The sequence below is a fragment of the Pongo pygmaeus genome, chromosome 6 (assembly GCF_028885625.2).
Source record: "Pongo pygmaeus isolate AG05252 chromosome 6, NHGRI_mPonPyg2-v2.0_pri, whole genome shotgun sequence".
NCBI lineage: Eukaryota > Metazoa > Chordata > Mammalia > Primates > Hominidae > Pongo > Pongo pygmaeus.
In genome coordinates, this window is record NC_072379.2 from 69,409,509 (window position 1) to 69,436,829 (window position 27,321).

At 33.7% G+C, this 27,321-nt stretch overlaps 1 protein-coding gene across 1 annotated transcript in view; it reads right to left on the reverse strand.

The window, feature by feature from the left end:
- AHR (aryl hydrocarbon receptor) overlaps positions 1–27,321 on the reverse strand; it is a 47,060-nt gene that overhangs the window by 17,126 nt on the left and 2,613 nt on the right. The window contains exons 2-4 of the mRNA XM_054496857.2: positions 18,351–18,538; positions 5,340–5,446; positions 89–178 (exon numbers count right to left, since the gene is read on the reverse strand). Coding sequence (XP_054352832.1) covers positions 89–178; positions 5,340–5,446; positions 18,351–18,538 — 385 coding nt within the window. The remainder of the gene's footprint in view (positions 1–88; positions 179–5,339; positions 5,447–18,350; positions 18,539–27,321) is intronic.

Sequence of the window (27,321 nt, forward strand, 5' to 3'; positions counted from 1 at the left end):
TATACATACAAATGGCCAACTGTATCCTAAATATATATAAAAAGTAAATGACATAATAATATAAATGATATAAATAATATATACTTACCTGCTGAAACCCTAGATAATCTTGTATAGTAGAAGAAGCATAAAAGACCAAAGCATCTGTAGTGACAACTAATACAAAGCCATTCAGAGCCTACAAGGAAAGGAAGTTCTAAAATTAGTAATATGACTTAATATTGACCGTCAGATAAAGGTTATTACTTTTATCTCTGAAAATTCTTCTCTTCAAAATAGTTAAAATTATCACATTTCACAAACACGGCCATAACATACACTCCTGAACTAAGAAATATCTATTCATACCTTTTGATTTGTCTACGGAAAAATAGCTAAATTTAATGCTCAATCAGAATAACTTTGGTAGAATATGGAATTCATCTTCTTCCTCATGTTTCAGATTTTCTCTTTTAAATATATTGTACATATTTTTAAAAAAACAAACTAGACATCATTCACTATAGTCTATCACACTGCTTTTTTTAGAGGGAAACAGGAGGCAAAGATGTTGATTAGATTCTTAAAGTGGGAACATTAATAGAAAACTCTTCTTGTACAAAGACATTTCAAGCACTGACGCCAACATTTTAAGTCATAGAACATTTTAAGACTTTTATAGGAAAACACAATATATATATATAATATACATGTAATTAAAATATAATACACATGTAAAGCAAGCATACAGTGAATTTAGTCCACTAAAATGTAATGTCATTATGAGCATATACCTAAATTTATCATTTTATATGTGTTATTTCTATTTGTTCACAGCACATCCGTATGTATAATGTTTCTTTTTCTCTCTGTTTTGCCTGCTTTGGGTCCATTATTTTTTATTAGCCCATACTCTTTAGTTTGGAAGTTATAGTCTCTTTTTCTATTACTGGATAACTCAAGTCCAATATCAACTAATACCTTTATTCTCCTCTTGGATAACAATAGTATCATAGATCACTTTATTATTATCATATATTTTAATTCTACAAGCCCTCACTATTTTCTCCTTGAGTTCAATTTGGTACTTGATCTATTCTTTACTATGTGATCACAGCTAATGTCTTCTAACACCCTGTTTTTCATGTAAAAAGAAACACAGTATGGTTTAGTTTAAGAATTGTACTGTGTAGTCAGACAGATTTGGTCTGGACTCCTGTCTCTGTCTATTACTAGCTATGTGGCTTCGGTTAAGGTATTTACTGCTTTTTAGGCTTCAGTGTTATTTCAAAAACTGGCACTTCATCAGGTAGATATAATGACGATATCCCACCTAACTCAATGCTTGGCACAGAGCTACCATGCAGTGTAATAAGGGACAATGTTATATGGTTGTAGAAATGAGCAAATAAAGATTTATATCACCATGCTTTGAGAACTATAAAGAGCTATATAAATAATAGTGATTCATTTATTCAACACGTAGTAAACGATTACATACCCAAGAGGAGATATGTATGCTAAGCACTGGGATTTAAGAGTTAACAAGTCTTTGCCCTAGTGCTTATGATGCTCACATATAGTCCAGTCGATATCTTCATTATCAGATGAAATAAATGAAATACAGTGACTGTCTCTCTTTCCACTCCAATTACTTTCCACCTTCAAGATTCTTGATCTATATTATACTTCTGAGAACTTGACTACAAAGATAACAACTATTATTTAGTATTCCTTTTTCTAAATGTTTTTATGTATTTGAGTGGTTTCTCCTCCCAAAAACCCAATGAGGTAAGTGCCATGTTCCAGTTTTACAATAGAAGAAACTGAGGTCAAGGACTATACCTTTAAAAGTAACTTGCCCAAGGTCACATAGCCAGAAAATGGCTGATCCAGGAGATAAATTCAGTCTGGCTCCAAAGCGTACTCACTTAAATAACATGATATGCTGCCTTTATGTGTTATCGATCCCAAATTGGTGCATGGTTCTGACTGTTTTGTTCTGTTTTTTTACTTTTAAGTTCAGTGGTACAAGTGCAGGTTTGTTACATAGGTAAACTTGTGTCATGAGGGTTTGTTGTACAGATTATTTCATCACCCAGGTATTAAGTCTAGTACTTATCAGTTATTTTTCCTGATCCTCTCTCCCTCCTCCCACCCTGCAGCCTCTAAACGGCCCCAGTGCGTGTTGTTCCCTTCTGTGTGTCCATGTGTTCTCATCATTTAGCTCTCACTTATAAGTGAGAACATGTGGTATTTGGTTTTCCTGTTCCTGTGTTAGCTTGCTAAGGATAATGGCCTCCGGCTCCATCCATGTCCCTTTAACCACAAGCAGATTCTCAGGTTTTTTACTGCAAATATTATATGTAATACCTGGCAATTCCCTTAGGATAAACAATGGTGATTCCACCCATAAGAACTTGAATAGTTAATGATTAACACATTCAAAATTGAATACTCTTAAATTCTCTTGGCAGTAACACTATATATCCATCATTGCACTGATTCATCCTGAAAATATCTGCTTCTAGGGAAGATTATCCATTGATCACATTCATATTATTTTGTAGAACATCATACTTTTTCAAACAGTGAAACAAATTTACTCACATTCCAATAAACTCATTGGTGTACATGCCAGAAGACAGAAGGATAATTTAAGTACAGTTATCAAATCTCTTTAGACAAATGTTATTATCAGAAATAAAAATCTAGAAAGGATAGATGCATATCAATTTTTATATATCTCAAATGATCTCAAGTACCAGGAGACACAAGGTTATTACTTGTATTGATTTGTCTCAATAAATTAACAGAAGGAATTAATATGCTAATTAAAGAGATCATCATTCTTTTAGTCTTAGTCACAAAGATTCACTCAACCTATCTGAAAATTATGTTAAGCTCACTTATTATTTAAGAGAAACTGCAATATTGTTATATAAAATTTCAACTCCTGTCACTGAAAAACAAAGCTGCAAGATTTTAACAAGTACAGTATTAAATAGCAAGAGATATATTTTAAACTTATGAAATAAACATGTGAAGTAAATAAAGACACAGTTATTCACATTGTTTCATTTTTATTCCTTGTAAAATAGTAATAAATTGAAGCTAACCTAGAAAGATGTCTTAAATTGTTAATAATTTTTTATTTTTTTTTCAGATGGAGTCTCGCACTGTCACCTGGGCTGGAGTGTAGTGGTGTGATCTCTGCTCACTGCAACTTCTGCCTCCTGGCTTCAAGCGATTCTCGGGCCTCAGCCTCCTGGGTATCTATGATTACAGGCACCCACCACCACGCCCAGCAATTTTTTGTATTTTTAATAGAGATGGGGTTTCACTATGTTGGCCAGGCTGGTCTTGAACTCCTGACCTCGTGATCTGCCCGCCTTGGCCTTCCAAAGTGCTGGGATCACAGGTGTGAGCCACCGTGCCCGGCCTTTAATAAAAATTTTTGTAACATTTTCTTCATATGCCTTTGTTAAGCAAAGGAAAATATTTCTCCTCAAAAGTTTTAGGCCATATGGTATACAGAACCTCTGGTAACATCTTTTACACTGTAGTGGTAATTGGCTGATAACTGTAGGTTGCAATATAAAGTCAGATGTCATTATGCAATTGTATATAATTAAACAGCCATTTTCACATATCTATAATGTTTTTAGTCATCTTCTTCATAAAAAGATAACATATAAGCACAATCCTAAGAAAATCATAGAGAATGTGAGTCTTCCTATTAAGAGAGCAATCTACAAATGGTATTCAATATAAACAGGTAAGTTTATTTTAACTTCTTAAGGGTTACCAATTTGCAGATAATTTAAAATATATATATTCCATATAATTATAGCTTTACAGCTTTGCAATCATATTACTGTTATTCTGTTTCCCTGACATAGGGTATGTACACAATTTGTCTAAATGTTTTGGGAAAAAAATAAAAATGGCCCATAATTTAAACCAACTTGCCAAGTGTTACGTCAATCAGTACATATTTGTCTATTTCACCTGAAATACAGGATTTCATTATGCCCTTAGTAGATAACCCAAGAGGTGTGTTTAATCATCTTAAACAGCAATTATTAAAATGCTTTCCTATGACCTGAATAAGGAGTCTTTATGTTTGGGTTTACATACACATGAAGATCCTCAGTTGGGGCTGGCGGAGGACTCATGCTTTAATAGATATACTTTGTTTAACGTAAGTTAATTTTCGCTAACAGGAATTTGAATGTGATTACACAATTGTAATAAAAATGTGATATTATTAGGCACATCACCATTCACTGAATGAACTAGTGGAGTTACCAAAACTTAGGGTTACTTTTTGTAACAATGGTGAAGTAAGTTTTTCTAGTCAGTTCAGTGGGTGAAACTGATAATGATCACACAGCGGTGACAGCACACATGGCACACATCTTTATTCTATCTTTTTTCAACAAAATAACTGAGAATTTTGAGTGAGAATCAATCATGGCATCAATTCTAAAAAAAAAAGAGTAAAAAAAGATTCAAAATGCTTTCATAGACAAATTAGAAACTAAATTCTGAAGCATAAAAATAGGGATTGGAATTGTTGAGAAAATCTTTAGTATGTTAATAAGTCACAAACAGTTGCTAAAATAAAATGTAAGTTATAACATATTGGCAAAATGAAATTTGGGTTAAGAACTATTTTAAACTATTTAAGAAATGCATTTAACAATTTTAATAGAGATACATTCCATAAAAATATATATAAATTCAACATCTTAAATTAGAACCTCTAAAATACTCTAGGAGTTCTTGCTGTTTGAAGAAATATTAATACAACAGAAGGGGTTGACCAGTCTTCTAACTAATCTACTTCATATACAGTCATGCATTACTTAACAGGGACACATTCAAAGAAATATGTGGTTAGGTGATTTTCATCATCATGCAAACATCATAGAGTGTACTTACACAAACCTAGATGGTATAGTCTACCATACACTTAACGCTATACAGTATAACTTATTGCTCCAAGGCTACAGACCTGTACAGCATGTTACTATGCTGAATACTATAGGCAGTTTTAACACATGGTAAGCATTTTTGTATCTAAACTAGAAAAATTACAGTAAAAAATATGGTATAATCTTATGGGACCACTGTCGCATATGTGGTCTGTTGTTAACTGAAACATCATTATATGGTGCATGACTATAATTCCATTTTTTCATGTATTAAGCAACATTCACTATCGCAGTTCAGATGAAAGTGGCAAAAAACATTGAGCAAATCCTAACTAAACTGGGAATTATTAAAAGACTTATTAATTCATTTTCCATTTACAACTGTTCTTAGTGTAAGAAACTATATTTACTAAAATTTACCTGTAATAAGAATTCTCCTTCTTGTAAGTTCAGGCCTTCTCTGAAATTTGCTGCTCTACAGTTATCCTGGCCTCCATTTCTTTCAGCAGGGGAGGATTTTAATGCAACTATGGAAAAAAAGGAAAAACAATGATTTTAAAAGTAAGCAAGAGTAAAGAGCTATAATACAAAACTTCTGAACACCAAACAAAGACAATTTGAAATACTGGCGTCTACTGGTATTTTTAGTAATTGGGTAAAACAAGGTAAATAATAAATACTAGGTAAGTAATCCTGTGGCCAGTGGGTAGTTCCTTATTCTATGCTAGTAACAAAACTGAAGGATTTAGTCAAGTTGTCAGCTGACAGATTGTTAAAAATAATTTTTGATGAGTTCACGATATAATTTTGTCACAAAACTTAGGAGTTTCAAAGAACTGCACAACACTGTTACAAACACTCCTCTCCATTCCTACCTCCTTTCTTAGGAGACTAAAGTTCTCCATAATGTAACCTATAAAAATGATTCCAACATTTTTATATATTTATCTAAATATCAGGGAACTGGTGGTGGTGAGGAGAAAAAAAGCAACTATGCACCTTATTGAGAGATGGATTTCTGATGTTTGGAATCTTCTTGTCCAGCATTTGGGTAAAAACTGTTAACTACTGTTACTATTTAATAGGTTCATGTTAAATTTATAAATTAACTCATGGAGAATTAATGTCTTTATAATCTTGAATCATTCTATCCAAGAACATACATTTCTTTCCATTTGTTCAAGTCTATATTTTGTCCTGCTAGAATGTTTTAAAGTTGTCTACAAAAAAGACGTGCACAGGTATATTTATATTTACTCCTAGGTATTACATCTTGTAAAGTGGCTTCTCCAGTATAGCTTTTAACTGCTTGTGGATTATATATGTGAAGGAAAGTCTGATGGCATGATAGGATGCTTACTATTGGAGGTGTCATGTTATAATGCTCTCTCTTCTTTTTTTTTTCTCACTGTGTGTGTGTGTGGGGGGGGGGGGTATGTATGTATTTATAGTCTGGGAAGAAGCGCAGCTGAATAGAAACAATAATCGCTACCACTTAAACATTTTGCCAAGCACTTTCAAATATTATCTCACTTAAAACCACGTGGATATTGGTAACTGACAGAATTGGGCTCAAATCTTACCTCTGACATTTACTAAAAGTAGGAGTTATTTGAGCCTGTCTCCTAATATGTGGTAATTAAAAAAATTTTTTTAAAGCACATCTTGCAAGGCTGTTGTGAAGAGTAATGAGAATATATGTAAAGTTTCTGACACATAGTAGATCAATAGTAGTTCAACAAACAGTAGCTTTAATTAGTAGAAATATTTCTCAGAGCTTATGGATTGCCTGGTTATAAAATATAATCTTTTAGATACTTTCCACTTTCTGACCTTTTTTTAATCTGTGATATTTGAATAAGAGAAACCATTAAATAAAACTGACTCTGACAGTCCTCTTAACACTTATTTCACTATATTTTTATGTGATAAAATAATCCAGCTCAGTGAAAAAGCTAGACATTTACTAATAAATAGACTTTCTCTCAGTTTGAGCAGAGTTCCACATATAAAACCTGTCTGCAGTCTTTCATATTTGCAGTGTATTTTCTGGTAAATCATCAGTAAATATGTCACACCAGAATCTCATGCCATTCTGGCCTTTGCAGAAGTTAAAACATATCTCTTTGCAAGAAACAGCCAAAAGCATGGTCTCTGAATATAACTTCAAAAGGCCAGAGAACAGATTTCCTTAGGCCAAAAAACAGTTTGAGGTAAACTGACCTAACAGTTCATCAAGACCAAAGGAAATGTTTAATCTGTACACAGAATGGCAGAAGAGAAAATGGCCTTTTCTCCCTTTCTATTCTGTAAGTTATGTTGTTGCTTGCTTACTAATGGCCACATTTGCTTGAATGCACTAGAACCATACAATGTCAGAGTCAACTATATTCTGTTACTTTTCTAAAAGCTCTGGTATGAAGCATCAGTAACACTTGCTTTTAAAAAGAAAGCAACAAAGCCAAACCCTTACATTATGAAATAAGCCTAAAAACAGACAATAACAGTATCAGACTTTATATTTCTAAATTATTGTTCAGAATCTCTTAAAATTAATATTTAATCAACACAATTGATATTAGTTCCACCTAGAGTCATTGGCAGTAGAAAACCATAAATATTAAGAGATAACTACTTGATCACTGAGAAGATGACTAAGCAATGAAAGAGACCATTCATCTCAGAGTAATTTATAATTTGTTCCTGGGCTTGTACTGGGGGTATCAGCCAATGTAATTAGACACTTGAGTCAGACCCTGTCTTTAAGTAGGGGATATAAGCTATGGAAATAACTAGAAAACAATGTCAAAAATACTAAGTACCAGAATAGGGTTTAATTAAAGTATTACAGGAACTTTAAGTAGAGAAAAAATAAAAAGAACAAATTCTTTCTAAACGACAATGCTTATAATTCCAAATGTTGAAACGATGATATTTAATATGTATAACTACTACATAAGTAGGAAAAGTGACAAGTTCATCTGGGGGAATGATGACTGGAGGTTTCTACCAAAAACAAATATGCAAATATTTCTGTTGCTCTTGTGTTTAAGGTTAATCACTGGTAAATAATTGAAGTAAATATCGTGCAAAGATGAGTCCGAGAAGGGTGGACTTTTAAAATCATTTAAAAAACACTGCTGTGCTTTTTCAGGAAACATGTCACGGCCTTTCAGCCTAAACTATGTAATGTCTACCCCTGCATGAAGTTTTTCTTCTATTTCTTGCTCTCATGCCTACTACCTCTAACTTAGTAAATTACTAGAGGCTCTATCAATACTACTCATTTTCATGTATATATTGCTTGCGCTGATTAGAAAGAAAGCAATGAGTAAGAAAGCGACATGAGACACTGTCACAAAGGCTGCTTCCTACCATTGGAGTGACCTTACTTAGTAATCATATGTGATATTGGGCACACACTGTACATCTAGCACTTTCCACATATTATATCCTATTTAATCTTCATAATAGTTCTATGAGACTGACATTGTTATTTCAATATATTAGAAAGCTGAGACTTAGGGAGATTGAGAAAATGTTCACAGGGTCATAGAGATTTAAGTGGCAGAGCTCAGACAAAAACTCAGGTAGCCAGACCTCAGTGTGTGGGCTATTATTAACCACTGCCCACTTTGCTAACCACCTTTGACCTTTAGTTTCCTCATCTTTAAATGAGGACAATGCTACCTCTTGAGACAAATTCTTGTGAGGATTAAAATAACATGTAGAATACCAGGGTAATGCCTGGAATCAATCACTGACAATCAAGGACAGAGGTAACGAAGTCTATGCTGACTTTATACACCCTCAAACCATGATGAGAAACTTACAATTAAAGTGCCCCTGAGGAGGTAACTGAGTATTTTTATCATCTTTAAGTGGAGAGCAGTAATTAGTATCTAATAGGATTACTATGATAACTATATGACACATTTGAAAGTACAGCTGACCCTTGAACAACATGGGTTTGAACTATGCAAGTCCACTTACATGCCTCTGCCACTCCCAAGCCAGCAAGACCAACCCTTCCTCAGCCTACTCAACATGAAGACAATGAGGATGAAGACCTGTATGATGATCCACTCCACTTAATGAATAGTAAATATGTTTTCTCTTTCTTATGATTTTCTTAATAACATTTTCTTTTCTCTGGCCTACTTTAAGAATACAGTATATAATACATATACAAAAGACACATTAATCGGCTGTTCATGTTATTAATACATTGTTCAAGGGTCAACTATATTTCAAAACTGTAAATTGTTACATAAATTATATGCATAATGACACTTTAAACACTACACTACTGGAATTAAATTTATGACAGTCCACAGAAACAAAATGTAGTATCTGAAAATAGGTCACCAGCTGGGAAGTATCTGCTGTACCGTAATGGGCATTTGTTAAAATCTTCCCCATCAGTGAGGATATGTACCACTTTCCAAAGTGTGAGAATCAGACTCTGAACATTCAGTAGAATGTTAAGATAGTAAACCACCAAGATATTTCCACTATTTCCTCATTGAAAGATCTATGAAGGAGTCATACAATACAAATAAGAATTTAATCTAACAAATGATGGAATTTAGAGTGCAAATACATCACAGCATTATCAAATGGTCATACCACAGATGACTCCAGTTTTATTCCGACATGCATTTAACCATATCCATGTTTCCTAATATGGTACTTTCCTTCCTTAGACATCTAAGCTCAGATTTCCCCTGCTCCCTAAATGCCAAATCTTTTCATATCACATGCTTTGAATTGGTCAAGGAAAAAAAAATTCATGAGGAATACCGAATAGTGGTAAACTATATTTTGTATTTTGTTACTATAGTTTGCATTTAAACAGAAAGATGACATGATAAAAGTCTTGCCAGGGAAAGCATATCCCCTTTTAGTCCCTAACTGCTGCTATAAATTCAATTAATTTCGTAATATTTACCATCCCCTTTACTACTTTGGCAGGAAAAATTCAATTCTACTCCCATATTGACATAAACATAAAGAAGAGCAAAGCTATGACTTATAAAATTCAACCAACCACATAAACTTTTATAAATTAGAAAGGGTTAAGTAACGCAGTATTTCTTAAATTTAAGAAAAACATTCCCAGTTTAGTTTAGTCTGCTATGATGGGTATTTCCAAATAATATATTAAGTGTACCTAAAAGGAGCTTCTGCTACATACCTACTGGTAAAACATACATATTTCACTCCAATACACTGTTTTCTTTTGTAAAAGAAGCGTTCTTTTGAGGGAAGGAGGGAAGAAACTAAAGAAAACTATGTTATATTCTAAATTCCTAGGAAACAGAGATTAGGTCTACATAGTCTAGTACCTTCTAATTACACTGAGAGACTACTGTTTTTCTGCCTACAAACTTCTAATCACCATCGTAGAATGGAAGAATATTCCGTTTTTTTAAAATGCAAATGTTAGTTTATATATTTATGATTGTAGGTTGAGAAACTAGTGTTACTGTCTTTTTAGCAAATCTAGGAAACATCATTTTCCAGCTCAAGAAGTCCTTAAAAGTTTGTTCTATCCAAACTCTTACATGAAAACTGACTTCCAAAGATGTTTAACATTTTTCCAGTTACTCATTGGTACGCACTCAGTTTTATACAATTCCTCTATAACTATATGACAAATCTCTGCATTAATGGAACAAGAGCAGTTAATTGACCTTTTCAGTGGGGAATGAGTTGCACTTAGCTTTTCATATATACAAGAGTAGTATTTAAATTGCATTTTAAGTAACAATGTAAATACTCCATGAGGGCAGTGATCCTTAAACTTTCACAGACATTAGAATCACCTGGAAGGCTTAAAATACAATGCTTAGCCACACCTCTAGAATTTCTGATTCAGTAGGTCTAGGATAGGGCTCTACAGTTTGCATAGGTAACAAGTTCCCCAGTGATGCTGAGAATGAGGTGCCACTCTTTGAGAAACAGAGACAGAACCTCAGGATTTAGAAAATAACTCACGTATGTTCTGGATTGAATTCCCTCATACTTCTTAAAATTATCATTCCATGCTGTTAAGCACAGTTATTATTGCGAATGTCTTCAGGAAATAATAACAATTTTACAAACACAAAAGCTGAAGCACCTATCTTAAGACATAGCGCAATAACACAAAATTTGACATGTATCCCAATATAGCAAGTAGCATACAATGCCCAAAATTTCTATCCCCACCAAAGCAAGCTATCACACTTTTCCAAGTGTCCAGATTTGGAATATATGCCACTTTCGATAAAAGAAAACAGTATATGTAAGTAAATTATTATGTATTTATCAAAAGGGGAAAAACAGTTTATTAACAAATTTCCATCTCTAAATCAAAAATATGAAATTAATTAAACAAAGGGATTCTCAATTGATATTAATACCAGGTCCATAAAGGCCCTTATGCATATTCAAAAAAAAAAACAACAGAAAATTCTCCATTAAAACAAGTGAAATATCAGGATTCTGCAGGAAATAACTATGATTTCCATAACAGTAACAATTTTAATTATAAAAATTTTTCACAGATCTCTCATTTTTAGGATTAATTTACTACAAACCTAATACATCAGGGCAAGCAAGCATCATTATCAAACATGCTGAGAAGATGAAGACCCTGTGGAACAGTGAGGTTAAAGTCTATCAAAAAACACAAGATTCGTTAACTGAACTAGTATCCACAGCTCCTGCTGTCAGTGCTTTAATCACAAAAACACAATCTCCCTCTACCATGCTGAGATAAAGAGATGAAATGTCTCTGTAACACAGAAATTAGACATGATAAAAAAAAATCCAGCTGATAACAGAATGCTCTGTAAAAATGACAATAGTGTGAGAAAATTTCAGGCTAGAAAATACATGAAGAATTCAGTATGTACAATTCATTAAGGTTCTCTATGTCAACCAATCCCATCAGACTACTTGTCTCCGTCTTTTGTGTGTGTGTGAAACAGTCTCACTCCTAAGTTCAGTGGCACCATCACTGCTCAATGCAGCCTTGACATCCTGGGCTCAAGGTATCTTCCCACCTCAGCCTCACGAGTAACTGGGATACAGAAGTGCACCACCAAGCCCAGCTAATTTTTTATTTTGTGTGGAGACGAGGTCTCACTACGTTGTCCTGGCTGGTCTCAAACTCCTGGACTCAAGCAGTCCTCCTGCTTCGGCTTCTCAAAATGCTGGGATTACAGGCATGAGCCACGGAGCCCAGACATTTGTCTCCCTCTTAATCTCCCACTGTTAACAACTGAATGGCTTTTTGGCCTCTATGGACAAACAAGGAACAGAAATCACCTTCTCTAGTGTTATTATTTTTCTGTACACACTTTCATTTCATTTCAGTTTCCACTTTCATTTCATTTCAGTTTTCACTTTCATGTACAGTTTTCTCTCTGGCTCTCCAATTTAAGAACACATCAAATGAAGGTATCTTAAGCCAACTCATTATCACCTTAGCATACTTTCATACTTCACAGATTCCACTTTTTACCACCCTTGTTCATCCTTAAAACAGCTTATCTTTGGTACTTTTCCTCTTATTCTACATGTTCTCCCCCTGGAATATTTTATTCACTTTAATGGCTTAAAATGTTATTCTGACGATATAATGACTCTAAAATCTAAATCTCCAGCCATAAGCAAATAAACGAATTTGAGTTACTCATTAAAATTCATTGATCAAAAAGTCAAAAGGCTGTAAGAGCAAGATTTAAAAATAATATACAAATATTACTAAATAAAAATCTCTTCAGACTTTAATGTAATTAATATTATATGTGAATATGTTTTATAAAACACTGTAACATGAAGGTTTACATTTCCATTAACTGGATCACAAACCCTAATGAAATATCTTAAGACTTAACTACAGATTTTTAAATGTCTGTATTTGAAAATTTTCTAAAAAGGAAAATTGCTGAAAGTTGGTGATTTTAATGTTAGCCCATGGTAGTCTCCCTAAAAAGAAAAAAATTCGTGACTAATGACCTGTTCATGGCCAGATAAGCAAGGATTCCAGAGCCATGCAAGACTAGGTAATGATCAAAGAGAAAACCATTAAATCAGTAAATTTAAAAGAGACAGGAAAGCAGCAAAATACATAATATATGATGCAATGAGTTTAGATTGTTTGAATCTCAGATATTTGTCACTGTGTTCTTCAAAATACTTGTCAAAGCAAACAAAAGCAGAGATAAAAGTATCCTATATAAAGTTCTATCATATTACATTTATTCATATAATCTAATAAATCTTGTACTGTAAATTGGGATATCTGAGGAAAAGAGAGACTAAATTCCTGAACCAAAGAGGTCACAATATTAAATATGAGAGCCAGGATTTGTATATTCATTCAACAAGAATGCGCTACTATTCTTTGTATTTATTCATGTTTAAATCTGCGGGGGTTTTATTGTATGAAGTCCATAAATTAAAATTTTAAAAGAACCTATATTTATATAGTTTTAGCTATGAAAGTTATCATGAATATTGTAATTAGAGTTTCATGTTTTAAAATGTGAATTAGGAAAAAAGATAACAGTTAAATCACCATGTAAGATGGATAATGCCATGGGTAAATCAAATTCAACAAATACTTTATTTGGTGATTTCAAAGTGCTAAACTGTTATGCAAACAAACCTACTTTGGATAGTCCTAGAATTAAGAAATAACATTTGCTATGATACTATGATACTGAAACTTTGGTAAATTACTTGACACACAGAAATTTTAAAATTACAACAAAGCAGATGAAATTATAGAATTCTCATGAATGAAAAAGCAGACATACAAATCTATTAGATTTTATAAAACATCAACACTTAAAAGTGCATTACTTAATTCATTTTTACTGCTTGTTCAAGCTTGTTCTTTGCATATACACATGTACATATACTTGTTTTTCAAGAATAATGTTCTGGTCTAGGGAGATACCATAACAACTGAAATTCCGAGAAATGCACAAGCTGAAGATGAATAAACACAATAGCTCTCTTTCGAAAACCTAATGAACTGGGAATGAACTGTTAAAGCATCTGAAAAAGGAAGACCAAGAACAGAGCACTTGTAATTTTTAATTTAAAATAAAGTCAAGAAAGATCCATGATAAACAATGGGGTCAAATAAATGTTAGATCATCACATAATATAACTATTATCCTCTCTTCCCACAGCATTTTTAGGCTTAATGAATGAAAATATTTTAACATGTAAATAATTCTACATTTTATAAAATGGTGATTATTTTAAGCGTGTATGATTCAAGACTTAGATTTTCCCTAACATTACCTTGTTTTAAAAATAACTAGAAGAATACTATTCCCTATGACAGCTGCAAATGCAGGACTCTGAAATCAGAAACTCGGATTCCTAAGCTCCATTTTGTCAGGCTCATTAGGTGTTTGCATGTAAACAGAAAACAAAAGTAGTCATTCCCGAATTCTTAATTTTGGGGTAGCTGTATAAAAACAGAATAATTTGAACAAAATATTTACATAATAATGGGCATTTCAAAAAATAGTAAGGAAATCTCATTAAAAATTGTATTAAAGATATGCTGAAATTAGGAATGAAACATTACGATGCTGATTAGACTGATCAACAAGCCCAGTGTACACTGTTTAACAATTTTGAGAGACATGATATAGGAGGAAACAACCCTTTCTCTTCACATCAACCAGTTTCAAGATTAGATTGTAACCACCCAAATCCTAGTCTCTATTAATAAACTATTATTGATTGTAATCATTATTTAAATTTTTAAAATACCCTCCATCTCAGAGATAATATATTTAAATGTAATGCTTAAATCATGTCAAAGAAACTATTTTCAACTTTATAACTGAAAAGTTGCTAAGCCTTGCTCAAGTATTTTAAAGTTATATTTCAAAATGTTTTAATTAATTAGAAATGGATAAATATTAATGTAGTACTTAAAACTTTAGTGTTGCTTTTCAGACAACAGCAGCAGTATAGTCATGGTTCCAAACTTTAAGAAGATCCATCCAAGTTGGATTATTTAAACTTGCAATAAATAGATGTATTTTCTTGGAAAAATATCTATTGTTACAGTAAAACTTGAGTTTCCTTTCTAACAAGATTGTATGATTACTCGTTTATATTGTTCTTTCCGCAGGAATTTACACACCCCCTGTTTGCATCCTGTTATTCACTTTGAGCTTCCCTTCGCTTCGCTATACTGTTTCCCTAATAGTGGGAGAGTGGGTCCAACTGCACACAAAAATCCTAATCATTGTTAGCATGTTTCAAATCTCTTCGTTTGCATCTACCATTTTTTCAGTTCATAAGGGTTACCCTTATAATTTCATTCTCTGTGTGCTCTGAAATGTTGCATTGCCTTTCGAGACCACTGGTAGTCTGGAGGAAATTTGGGGATTAAAAAAAAACCTGATTATTTTCATTTTCCATCTAACTGTATGTTTCTGTATCAAACAATCTAAGAAACTGCTTAGGCTGAATGTACACCACTAAAACACAAGCAAAAATATTTATAGACTTCTTTAAATTTTGTATGTTTGCATTTGTCATTCTGAAGGCAAAGAAACAAAAATTAACTTGTTCAGGGCATAATCAAGGCTAGGCTAAATCACTGCCTCAGACTCCGTAACATGCTTGTTAAAATACTGATTCTTGGGTTTTACACAGAACTTACTTGTTATCAGCAGGGGCATGCCTCCAAATTTGCATTTTAAAAAGCTTTCTAGGTAATTCTTATGCACAATGCAGTTTGAAAAGAATCTAACGTTAAAGATAATGATAACGTAGTTGATGAAGGAATCATGCAAATAGGTAATAAGATGCTACTGTCAAATACACTGAACAAGAATAAAAAATAGATAAACTCATTAATGAAGAGCTGAGAAAAAAGTTTTTAACAATTCCATGACGAACCCTGTGTTAAACTATGACATTCTTTATAAGATAGACTGTGAGATCTCCTTTACTTGAAGCATTGAATAATAGGACACATATCTAATCATGTATGTGTCTGTGTGTATATATACATGAACACACAGACACATACAATGTAGACATTAAATATAGAAATATATCTGTTTATATATGTGTTTCATACACACACTTATATGTATTTATCCAGATACACACATATGTACTACTTCTAAACAGAGGAAAAACCTGTACATTTTTTTTCTTTTTAACATATATAATTTGATTCCTCATTATAAAGGAACAAGAAACGGAAAGGCAAAATGACTCAAGTCAATAAAGCTTTATCAGAGAATAATGCCTCCTTGGCTTCTAGACTCCAGACTCTCTAAGGGTGGCAACCACGTCTTACACATCACAGAATCTGCCACCACATGGTCAAGCACTAAGCACAGCATGTGAGTAAACGCTAGGGATCAGGACAGCATTCCATGAAGCTGGGAGGAGGCCTGAAGTTACAATCTACAGCAGTGGCTCCTAAACTTCAACATGCATCTAGCCCTATCACCAAGGGTCCCACCACCTTAGGCTCCATAGGTCTAGGGTTGGACCCAATAATTAGCATTTCTAGCAAGTTCCCAGGTGATGCTGATGCTGCCTGTCTGGATACTACACTTTTAAGAACCACAGGACTAGGAAAAAATCCTCAGTGCTTTGCTATGCAACGGTTCCCAGAAAAAAATAGGTATTATTTGGTCAGGAAAAACAATATAAGGAATCTAGAAACCTGAGTTCTAGTTCCAACTATGTCAGCTAAATGACTATAGCTAATACACACATACTTACAGACCATCACTGAATACTGCGTAACTCTTCTCCCAAGATGAAGGGTTTGGTATAGAGGCAACTGAAAATTCAAACACTTTTTATAGAGGTCAGAGAAAATTTGTGTACTATGAAACTTTGAAATATATAATCTTTCCTGAAATCACTATCCTCAAATCTGTATATTGCCCAGACCACAACTGTTAAACTAAACAGCTTTTGTCCAAAAGACAGGCAAGCAAGCAAGCAAATAAATAAAAAGATGCTCAGACAAAACACATCAGATTATGTAAACATAAATCTAAAGGGAAATTAACTGTTGCAATATTCTAAACACAAATTACCATTCGAATATCTATAAACGTGTTGTCTAGGCACTTGCTAGTGACCTAGACTAGCAGGATCAGCATCATCTCAGAGCTTGTTAGACACGCAACATCTAGGGACACACCTAAAGCTACTGAACAAGAATCTGCATCTTAACAAGATCCCTATGTGATTTGTAAGCACATTAATGTATGAGAAGCATTGACTGACATATCCCACTGAGATTTTATCATTAACTTGCTATGGTTAGTAAAATTATACGACATTTTAAAAAGACCATTTCCTTAAAAAATCTATTTCTGCCTTATAGACAGATAAAAGATAAATCAAAAATTAATTTTACATGAGAAAATACACTGAAACATCATTTGCAAACAAAAACTTCCATTGCAATTTAAAGGTAACAAATATCATCCAGCCGCCTAGATCAAAACCCTAACATTCACCGCTGAGAAAACTGAGCTACGGGGATGCTACCTGGTTTGGTTAATGACAAAGAGTTTTCAGTGACACAACAGAGAATGAAATCAAATTCTATTGACTCTTACAATCAAATGTTCTTTCTAGTGAAAAACATGTTTTAATTATATTTCTTGCAGTCGGTATACAATTAATGTAAAATATTAGAAATAGGCCGGGCGCAGTGGCTCACGCCTGTAATCCCAGCACTTTGGGAGGCTGAGATGGGCTGATCACCTGAGGTCAGGAGTTTGAGAGTAGCCTGGCCAATACAGCGAAACCCCATCTCTAATAAAAATACAAAAAATTAGCTGGGCGTGGTGGTGGGCACCTGTAATCCCAGCTACTTGGGAGGCTGAGGCAGGAGAATTGCTTCAACCCAGGAGTCAGAGGTTGCAGTGAGCCAAGATCGTGCCATTGCACTCGAGCCTGGGCAACAAGAGCAAAAGTCTGCCTCAAAAAAAAAAAAAAAAATTAGTAATATACATAAGTTTGGAGGGATAAATAAAATGACATGTCTATGAAAACACAGAAAATCCAGCAAGATGGTGTTTTATCTTTTTTTTTTTTTTTCAAAAAAAAGAGAGACTTTTAAATATTGAAGTAGAAGGGAAACTGGAATTCGACATAATCAATTCGAGCATAACTTCTAAATATATGATTTTCAAAGAATGATACCATGAATCATTTCAGTGGCTGCATCTGTTGGGTGAATAAAACTGGAAAATTGATTTTAAGACTTATAAATCTGGCTTTGCCACTAAAGTTTTACTATACAGCAATAAATTTTCCAAATACAGCTAATTTTTGTAGTTAACACAGAAACAGCTATTATTTAGTACAAGTATTTTTTATAAGTTATTGTAGACAAATTAAACCCTTCTGTCTTACCGTCAAAGAAGCTCTTGGCTCTCAGGTAACTGACGCTGAGCCTAAGAACTGAAAGTTTGTCCAACTTATTAATAACATCTTGTGGGAAAGGCAGCAGGCTAGCCAAACGGTCCAACTCTGTATTAAGTCGGTCTCTATGCCGCTTGGAAGGATTTGACTTGATTCCTTCAGCCGGGATTGGCTTTACTCTGAAAAACAAACAAAATACCATAAAAAATCCTTTAAAAATATAAAGCAAAAATTTCTATTGCATTATAACATCTCCTCAAATATTTCTCCAACACAACAAACTTTTAAAGTCTACTTAAAGTTTACATAAGTCTTTCTAAAATCTTCCTTTCACATCTTAAGAAAAACAAGGGAATGGGTTAAATTCTTCCTAATATTTCATTAAAAAGCTTATGAACTCATCCTAGGAAAATGTTTGCTTATACTTTATGCATTTGTAGCACAGTGATTCCCAATTAACAGATCTACTGGGATTTTTTTCCCCTCTCAAATGCATTAGCCATTGTTTGGCGGGAAAAAAAGAGAAATTTGTGATAAATTATATGAAAAATATATTTCCTTTGCTATCTTCCACAGGAAGCATCTATGTTGTCAATAAACAGGGACAACCCTAAATAAAGTATTTATCTTCATATCACCAGCTTTCTGTATTTATTTACTTTCAACTCATTAGAGATAATGTCCCAAAGCCCCTCTGGCACCTGCAGATGGTCCTCCAGCCATCTAATGTGGTCCTCAAATATTAAAAGAAGAATAAATTTGACTTTTGCTATTTACATTTCTTGTTGGCAAATATTAGAGGTTAATGGTGATTACCTGCAACTTTTGCTTTTATATGTAGACAACAATTATACTTAATTATTAGCTTTCATAGCTTGTGTCTCAATTAGAAAGTTCAATGAAACCCTAAACAATTTAGCATGATTTTCACCTGAGAAGAAAGACACTTATGGGTCAAAGAGGAACATGAGTTCAGAAATGAAAAGTTGAATAATTTCACACAAAGACCCCAGCCAGGATTTCACAGCAGACATTAATCACTTAAGTGAATTTAAAGATCATCAGATACCCACGCTGAATTGGAAAACGAAAGTAATTTATACCTTATACCTCTATACCTTCCTGTTAGCCAGAAAAGTAATTATTCAGCGTTTTCTTACAACAAAGACATTTTTGACAATTCAAATGGAATTATATCAGCTTTTGTAAGTAGAAATTGGCCTGGGCATAGTGCTATTAATATGACCCAATCAAAACATTTCTAGATAACTTCTTTTCAATGATGTATGTGGAGAAGTAATACTTTAGGCAGAAAGAAGATGAAAAGTAAATACTTCTACAAAAAAGGTAATACATCGGTAAAATGATGTGTGTGTGTGTGTGTGTGTGTGTGTGTGTGTGTTTATGTATGTATCAACAGATACCTTCTCCAGATTGTCTGTACAATTGTGTATATAATAGAAATTGGTGATGGTTCCCTAGCTATTTTCCCCTAATCATATTGCATTTATAAACAAATTTCAAGTCACACCTAATTACTTCATTTCTCCACTTAACCAACTGAATTTCAAACTTTACCTATAATGCTTGTCTACCTCATTGTGTAATTCTCTACTGGTTAATTAATAACTTGCTGACAAGTATTTATTTATATCCATCACATCCTGGACAGCCCAGGTAAACACTTTTCTCCTAACTATTCAAAAAGTGTTATGGGAGCTAAGCAGAAGCAGCAACTGCTTGAAAAAAGATTTTACAGAAAATGTGGTATCTGAGATGGATCTTGAGGGAGGGACAGGATTTCATGAAGAGGCATAACTAAGGATTGGTGAACTGTAAGAAGTTCCCCATCTGAAGGGAGAAGCACAGGGTGAAAGACAGAAAAGAAGAAAGATGGTTGGGGCCACATTCTTTCAACAAATACTGAACACCTATCAAGTGCCCAGCACAGAACACTTACAGGTGAACAAAATATACAAAAGCTCCTGTTGTCATGGAGCTTACATCCTAGGTGGAGGATGGAGAAATAAACAAATAAACATATAACTTTTAGGGCGGGTGAGTGCTAAGAAGAAAAATAAAGCAAGGTAACAAACTAAGGGATGACAGAGGTGATGCTAGTTTGAATAGCCTAGGAAGGTCTCTCTGATGTGATGTTTCAGGACAGACATGAGTAAAATGAAGTGAGCTATGTGGGTGTCTGATGCAAAAATGTTCAAGATAGAGGAGACAGAAAAGTAACGGTAGAAATCGGACTTAGGCATCTGTTCTTAAGTGTTGAGCTGAGATTTACAAGATCAGCCTGTGTTTCACCAAGCTGACTCTGGTGATAGAGAATACAGAAAGCAGGACAGGGTTCGCTGAAGTTAGGATTCTGGGATGCCAGGAACTTCTTTCTAAAACGTAAATCTGACTATGTCACTCCTCTGATTAAAATCCTTCAGTAGCTCTGAACTGTCCATGTTCCTTAGCTTAGCACACAAAATCCTTCATGATCTTTCTAGCTTCATCTACCCCTCTGGCTTCATTTCTTCTATCGAAGCCATTTTTGTCTATTCTACCCCAGAGCTAAGAAATTACTTACAGTTACAACATGTGGTTTAGTGCTTTCATACAACCTCCTTGTTATGTCCCATTGGGTTCAAGTCCCCGCTCAAGTAGATCACTTTCATGAAGTCCTCCCTGACCTACCTCACAATGGATTAGCAACTCTGCCCCATTTGACTTCTTATACAAATGTCTAATATAATGATTCCATTAAGGAATATTCCATACAAACAACTTCGCATAAATAGAAAGTGTGTATACAATCCAGTCCTGCACTCTTGGTAGCTTTCCAGTAATGATTATGAAACACTGGAGAGAAGAGAATGACACAAACACTGAAACAAGGCAACATGCTATGACATAGGGAGAACTAATAGTAACATAAAGGTATCCCTCCATGTTGTACTGCTGCCTGTCTTGTGCTGGCTCTTTGCAATATTCAGCCTCACACTAGATTCTGAGGCTTGCTTTTCATAATGCAAAATTGTCTACATTTCTAATGTATTACTATGTGTCTTATAAAATATTTGAGAGCAAATTTCCATTGTCAAGTAACATAATTGCTTATACTTGTTTGCCTAACACCCTTATTTTTATGTAAGCTTAAATCATTTTTGTATCCTTAATGCCCAGCATAACAGAGTGGACTCTCAATTAATGTTTGCTGACCAAAAGTGCCAAGAAAAGAAATGATCACAACCTGACCAAAGGCAGTGACAGTGAGGTTAAGAAAGGACTGGCTTGAAGAGAGATTTAAGCCAGACTCAAATGTTCACTGAACTAAACTAACTCACTATAGGAAGTAAGGAAGAGGAAACCATTGAGTGAGGAGAGGTTGCAAATGGTTCTGTGATTTGTAGCTCAGAAGAACAACTTCATTTCCCAATGAGAGCTGTACCAGAAAAGGAAAAAAGTGGCTTGAGGATAGACCTCAGTAATACCAACATTGAGGTATAGGGCTATGGAAGAGGCATAGACACAGAGGAGAAATGATACACAGGAAAAAACCAGGGCAGAATATTTTGGAGGTCATAGAAGAAAGTCAAATACACAGAGGAATTAAGGTCAGGGCTGAGAAGTACCCTCTGAACTTAACAATTCAGATGTACTGGATTTGAAGCTTTTAAAATGTCAGATTGTTAAAGCTAACAAAGGTAATGCATTCAACCCGCTTTTTCACTGATTTTGTGAGAAATGTACAGATTTTGTGAAAATATTTAATATCTATCCATACATCTTGAAGATATACAGAACAATTAAAAATAGAGTAATCTTACATTAACTACACTTGACTTGGATTATGCTAATATTTTTACTTTTGCATTGTCTTCAAATCTATAAGAAAGGACACTGCTAACCATTATTTAAGGAAAAGGCTGTTTGAAATATAAATAAACATCCCTGTAAGATTGGATTTGGGAGCTCTGGAGTTCAAACATCTCCTGAAATAGACCGTATGATGTTGGTCAGGCAAAGGAGTAACTTATTATTTTTTGAAACCTTTACCTCAAAAATCTTGTCCCAATCTGTAATCAAAATTGTTATGAAATCAGGACTCCAGCTGACTGCGTGCCATGCTTCTGTTTGGAAGCCCTGCAAGCTTTAACTGCTGGTGGTAACAGGCCCAACAGTATGCCCAATGCCAGTTTGAATGCTATCTTGAAAGCCTTTTTAACATCTCCATCAAAAAAGTCTATAAGGTTCATCATTTGTAGCCAGTGTTTGAAGTAAAGCTGAAAAAATTAACCAAGTTTACTCATAAATATAACTGTTTTATATAATATTCATTATAAAACCTCAAAATGACATGCAAAGATATGGTTTCAGTAATCCTATGAGATTAAAGTGACATTTTTTAACAAGAGATTACCTCTCACAGTGCTGAGTTTGCTCTATTGGATTTTTCCTCGGGGTGATTTAATCTACTCTTACTGCTTTGGTCTACTTACCCATAACTTGTTTTATCTTTATTTCCAGTCCCTGTACCTGACTGCCCTTCCATTCACATTCTCCTGGAGTTGGGCACCTGCTTCTCAGCACTATGGTGCTACTCTCCATCCAACAGCTAGGAAATCCAAAGTATTCCTCAATAAAATCTCCCTACCATACTACCTACACCCAATAAAGCCCAACTCTTAACCCCATTCATTATTCATTTCCTTCCCCCAGCTTCAGTGCATCCGTATTTATCTCTGAATATAAATTTCAAATATTTACAATCATAAACTATGTGCTTAATGTAATGGAGGTGACACATAGCACAAATAGATCCCAACTTCATTGTTAGGCTGAAAACAGCTGGGTATTTTATTTCCCTATATGAGTCAAAAACATCTACAAAAACTTCTGAGAATTCTGGCTGGAAGCCACTTTTAATGAGTCAGAAGTCTTCTGCCACCCTCCTGCTGCTGCCCTATAATTGTGATGAGTTCTTTCCTTTCCCTTTTGTTTGCTATACCTGAGGAGAGATGATGAGATATAAACAGCATAGTTTCTAGCACAAGACATTAGCAGGGAAAATCAGGAAAATGAAATATGGCCTAGAAACCACTATTAGTTTCTTAATCCTGAAAAACTCATTGTTTCCTTTTCCCCCTTCTTCTATGCAAATACACGTTTTTATTCCCCCTTGAACCCACATAAAATGTATCTGCCTTACCAGAATCACTAAAACATTACCAAAAAAATTTTAAGTGGTAGTTAATTGTTAAATTAGTACATCTCAAATACGTAGTAAGTGCATGGTACTGTACTGGGAAGCTCTGGTAGTTTCAAAGACAAATGATAGTCCTATCTTTAAAGACATTCTTTTTCCTACTAGGAGGAAATATATTTTATAACATGGCAAAATCAAGCATAATATATTGCTCAGTAACACAGGTGCTATAAAAGAGTTCATGGAGATGTGGCATCTAAATCAGGTCTTAAATACAGGCAAGACACTTCTGTTTCCGTGACGGTAGAATACCTAGCTGTCTGCAACTACCCTTCTCTTCCAGAAAAACACACCAAAACAAGAAAAGCAGGAGCTTCTCTTGTCATCGGAGACACAAACTCTGTCTCCGATGAACCTAAGAGACAGCTAAACCCAGATGCAAATAAACAGGAAGATGGTAAAAAAGAAATCAATAATAGCATAGAACAGGAAGGAAAATGTAATCACAGTATATTACTTAGCTAAACAGTAAACAATATACAGTCAAAAATAATACAACGCTAATGTGTATATAATCCAAAATTGTGATAAAATATATTGGGACGATGGAGGAAGGTGAAAAAGGTTCAAGTGAGATAAGAGAGCACTAAAATCCCTAACTACCACAGTAAGACATCAAAATAAAAGGCGTCGCATGCTATACTTAAGATGTGCCACATATATAATTGACTTTTGAAATCTGCCAGTATTATTTAATAGGAATACATTTTAAAACAATATTTCAATAGAAAGAAGTAAAAAGAACAAAATAAAAGATGACTGAAAAATGTAAGACAAAACAAATGAATACGTAAAGGACACCTTAAGTAGAAAATCTGCAAATACAAGTGCTTCTCCTATACATAACCACGATCCCAACATATAACTTTAATTACCAACCACACTTTTGCCTATGAAATTGACAGTAATATTTTTTTAAGCAAAAATGCAAAGATATAGTTACATCCCCAGATTGATGATGGAATGTAATTAGTAAATTTTTCTTAATTTGATACTATCTCTTGGAGTGTACAACTTGGTTCAACCTTAAAACAACACGTACTTTTCTATCCCAAAATTCCGTTACAGGAATTTTTTCCTAAAAAAATAAATTTGCATAAAAATTTACATGTCCCAAGGGTATTCTCTGAAATATTAAAGTATTAAATGGTTGGGAATAAAATTTCCTCCCAAAAGAAAAACAGTTAAATAAATTATAGAATATTAGTACAACAGAGTATTATGCAGCCTTTAAAAACAATGTTTTAAAGAGGAAGGGAGGTAGGTAGCAAATCAATAAGACAGGAGAAAAGACTCTAAGAGGAAAGGACATAAAACACAAGTATGGGGATGAGCAAGTACAAATTATGTGTGGGAAATAACAAATAATTTATTTCAGCCATAACACTATCTGAGAAGAAACAGTGAAAATCCCTAGGATATGGCTGTACTGTATGCATCACTGAATCTGTTCACCTGGACAGTACGAACACAAGTCAGTAAGAACACAAGCTTTGAAGCAAAAAGACCTGGGATCCAATATCCAAACTCTTTTTCATTACCTGAGCAACTCTGAATTTGAATCTCAGTTCCCTATCTATAGACTTAAATAATACTACCTTTCTTTAGCACTACTATAAAAATGAAGAAAATGATGTAAAGAACTGGGCAAGCTTGTATCAGAATAAGTGCTAATAAACAGTCATCTTTTGTCATATTAAGCCACTAGCAAAATATCAATTTTAAAAGAAGCGTAAAAGTAGAAAGATACTGTTGTAAAAGTTTTGTAAGGTATTTATTTCTAAGTAACTGTCTTAATTAAATACATGAGTAAGCACGTACTATGTAAATTTATTCACCAGTGAAGTAGCACATTTCAGCTGTAGCCGTAATTGAGAACATAATCGTATACTGCCTCTTACTGTTTCATGGGAGAATTGATTGTTCTGTGATAATGTAAGCTAAAAGAATAGAATTTATGTTTCTGTTTCATTTATATCTTTAGCAGTCTTCACAGTTTATATACATATATATATATATATATATATATATAGTTGTTGTTGTTCTGTTTTAGGTGTGAGAGTAGCAGTACAGGTGCTGACTGTCCTGCTTTATTGGTCAAGAAACTTGCCCAGATCTGTAACAGTGAAGAAACTGACCTCATTTTTTAGTTTAGATCCAGTGCTTTCAATTTATACCTGTTTCCTCTTTTTGCCATTTAATGTTACCTATAACTAAACACTTTCATAGTTCTAATAAGCAAGTGTCCATAACTACTATGTATATGCTATCTAAATCAAGCTATTGGAAAGAAAAATGATGGAGAAATAATTGTGTAAATGAAAAGACCCATTCTTTTATTTTAGATGCTGTTTTTAAAATGGCACCATAAATTTATATAAAACATTTAATGAGTATTATGTAAGTAATACAATTCAGTATTACCTATATGAAATTCATGACATTTAAAAAGAATGAATAGCAAGACAGACAATGCTTTTATATATTATTATTAATATGTTAATAAAAGTAAAAGTTTTTATCAGTATGCATTTTAAAGAAGGATTAGCTAAGGCTCAGAAGTGACTTTCAGTTCTGACACTTCATAATGGCTTAATCACCACTACAGCTGGTATCATTTTAAAGTGTAGATCCCCTTTTCTCAACACCTATTATTTGCCAACATTCAGTGCTAACTTTCTATGTACAGGTAAGCTGAAATCCATTACAACTTTTTCTTTATGATTAAAACCTTAAAAATACAAAAATATATCCAAAATTATCACTAGGGAAAAACATTCTATTTAATTCTATAATGGCCTTTTCGACTATCTTCATGAGACAAAATAAATAAACACTTTCATTTCCAAAGAGAATAAAATAAACACAGGATTTGTTCTCTTTTTCTGAGTAGGGTTACTAAGTATGGGGCAACAGTCTAAGCAAAGTTATAGTAGATTCTATAATGAAAGTTATCTTTGATATTTTCTTCTTGAAGGTAGGAACATGAATCGGACATAAAGTTGCTTCAGAGCCTTTAATTTCCCAACTTTCATTACTCCAAAAAGAACGGAAACATTTATTGAGAGTCTACTATGTTGGAGATACTTCAGTGGGATTAAATTGAACACATTTAAAATGTATTTCCTACTAATAAAGATAATTTTCAATGTGAGAGCCGCCACTAGGGGGGGTTGATTTTTCTTAATAAATTCAACTCAAGATTGAAAGAGCTTCAGGTTACAATTGTCACCTACTTTACTGCAAAATTTTATGGAATACTTATATTCCATAAAATTTATATTTAATTGGCTGTCTTTTTCAACAGTCCTATAATAATGCTACAGCATATTTTATCTGTAAATAAAATAAAAATAAAATAAAATAAAATAAAATAAAATGGCTCTCATTTAAGAGGTCAAAGTTAAGTAGGTCTGGATAGCATTTTCAGCTCAAAACAAGATCTATTTTCCCCAATGTTGGCACGTTTTGGGGCTCATTAGGCCACAAACTGGTAGTTTAATTTTAAAACTCAAATTTAATATCAGGTTTAATGACTTTATTTCTAAAATAAACTTTGATTAACTGCATTATAAAGTTAACAATTTTTCATTCAGGTAAAAATAATTTATATAAACACTTTCACTTGATAATGAAAATGTCAGCACTAGCCTTTTCTTACACAGCAAGCTGGTGATATTTAAGGCATCTGTATGATTA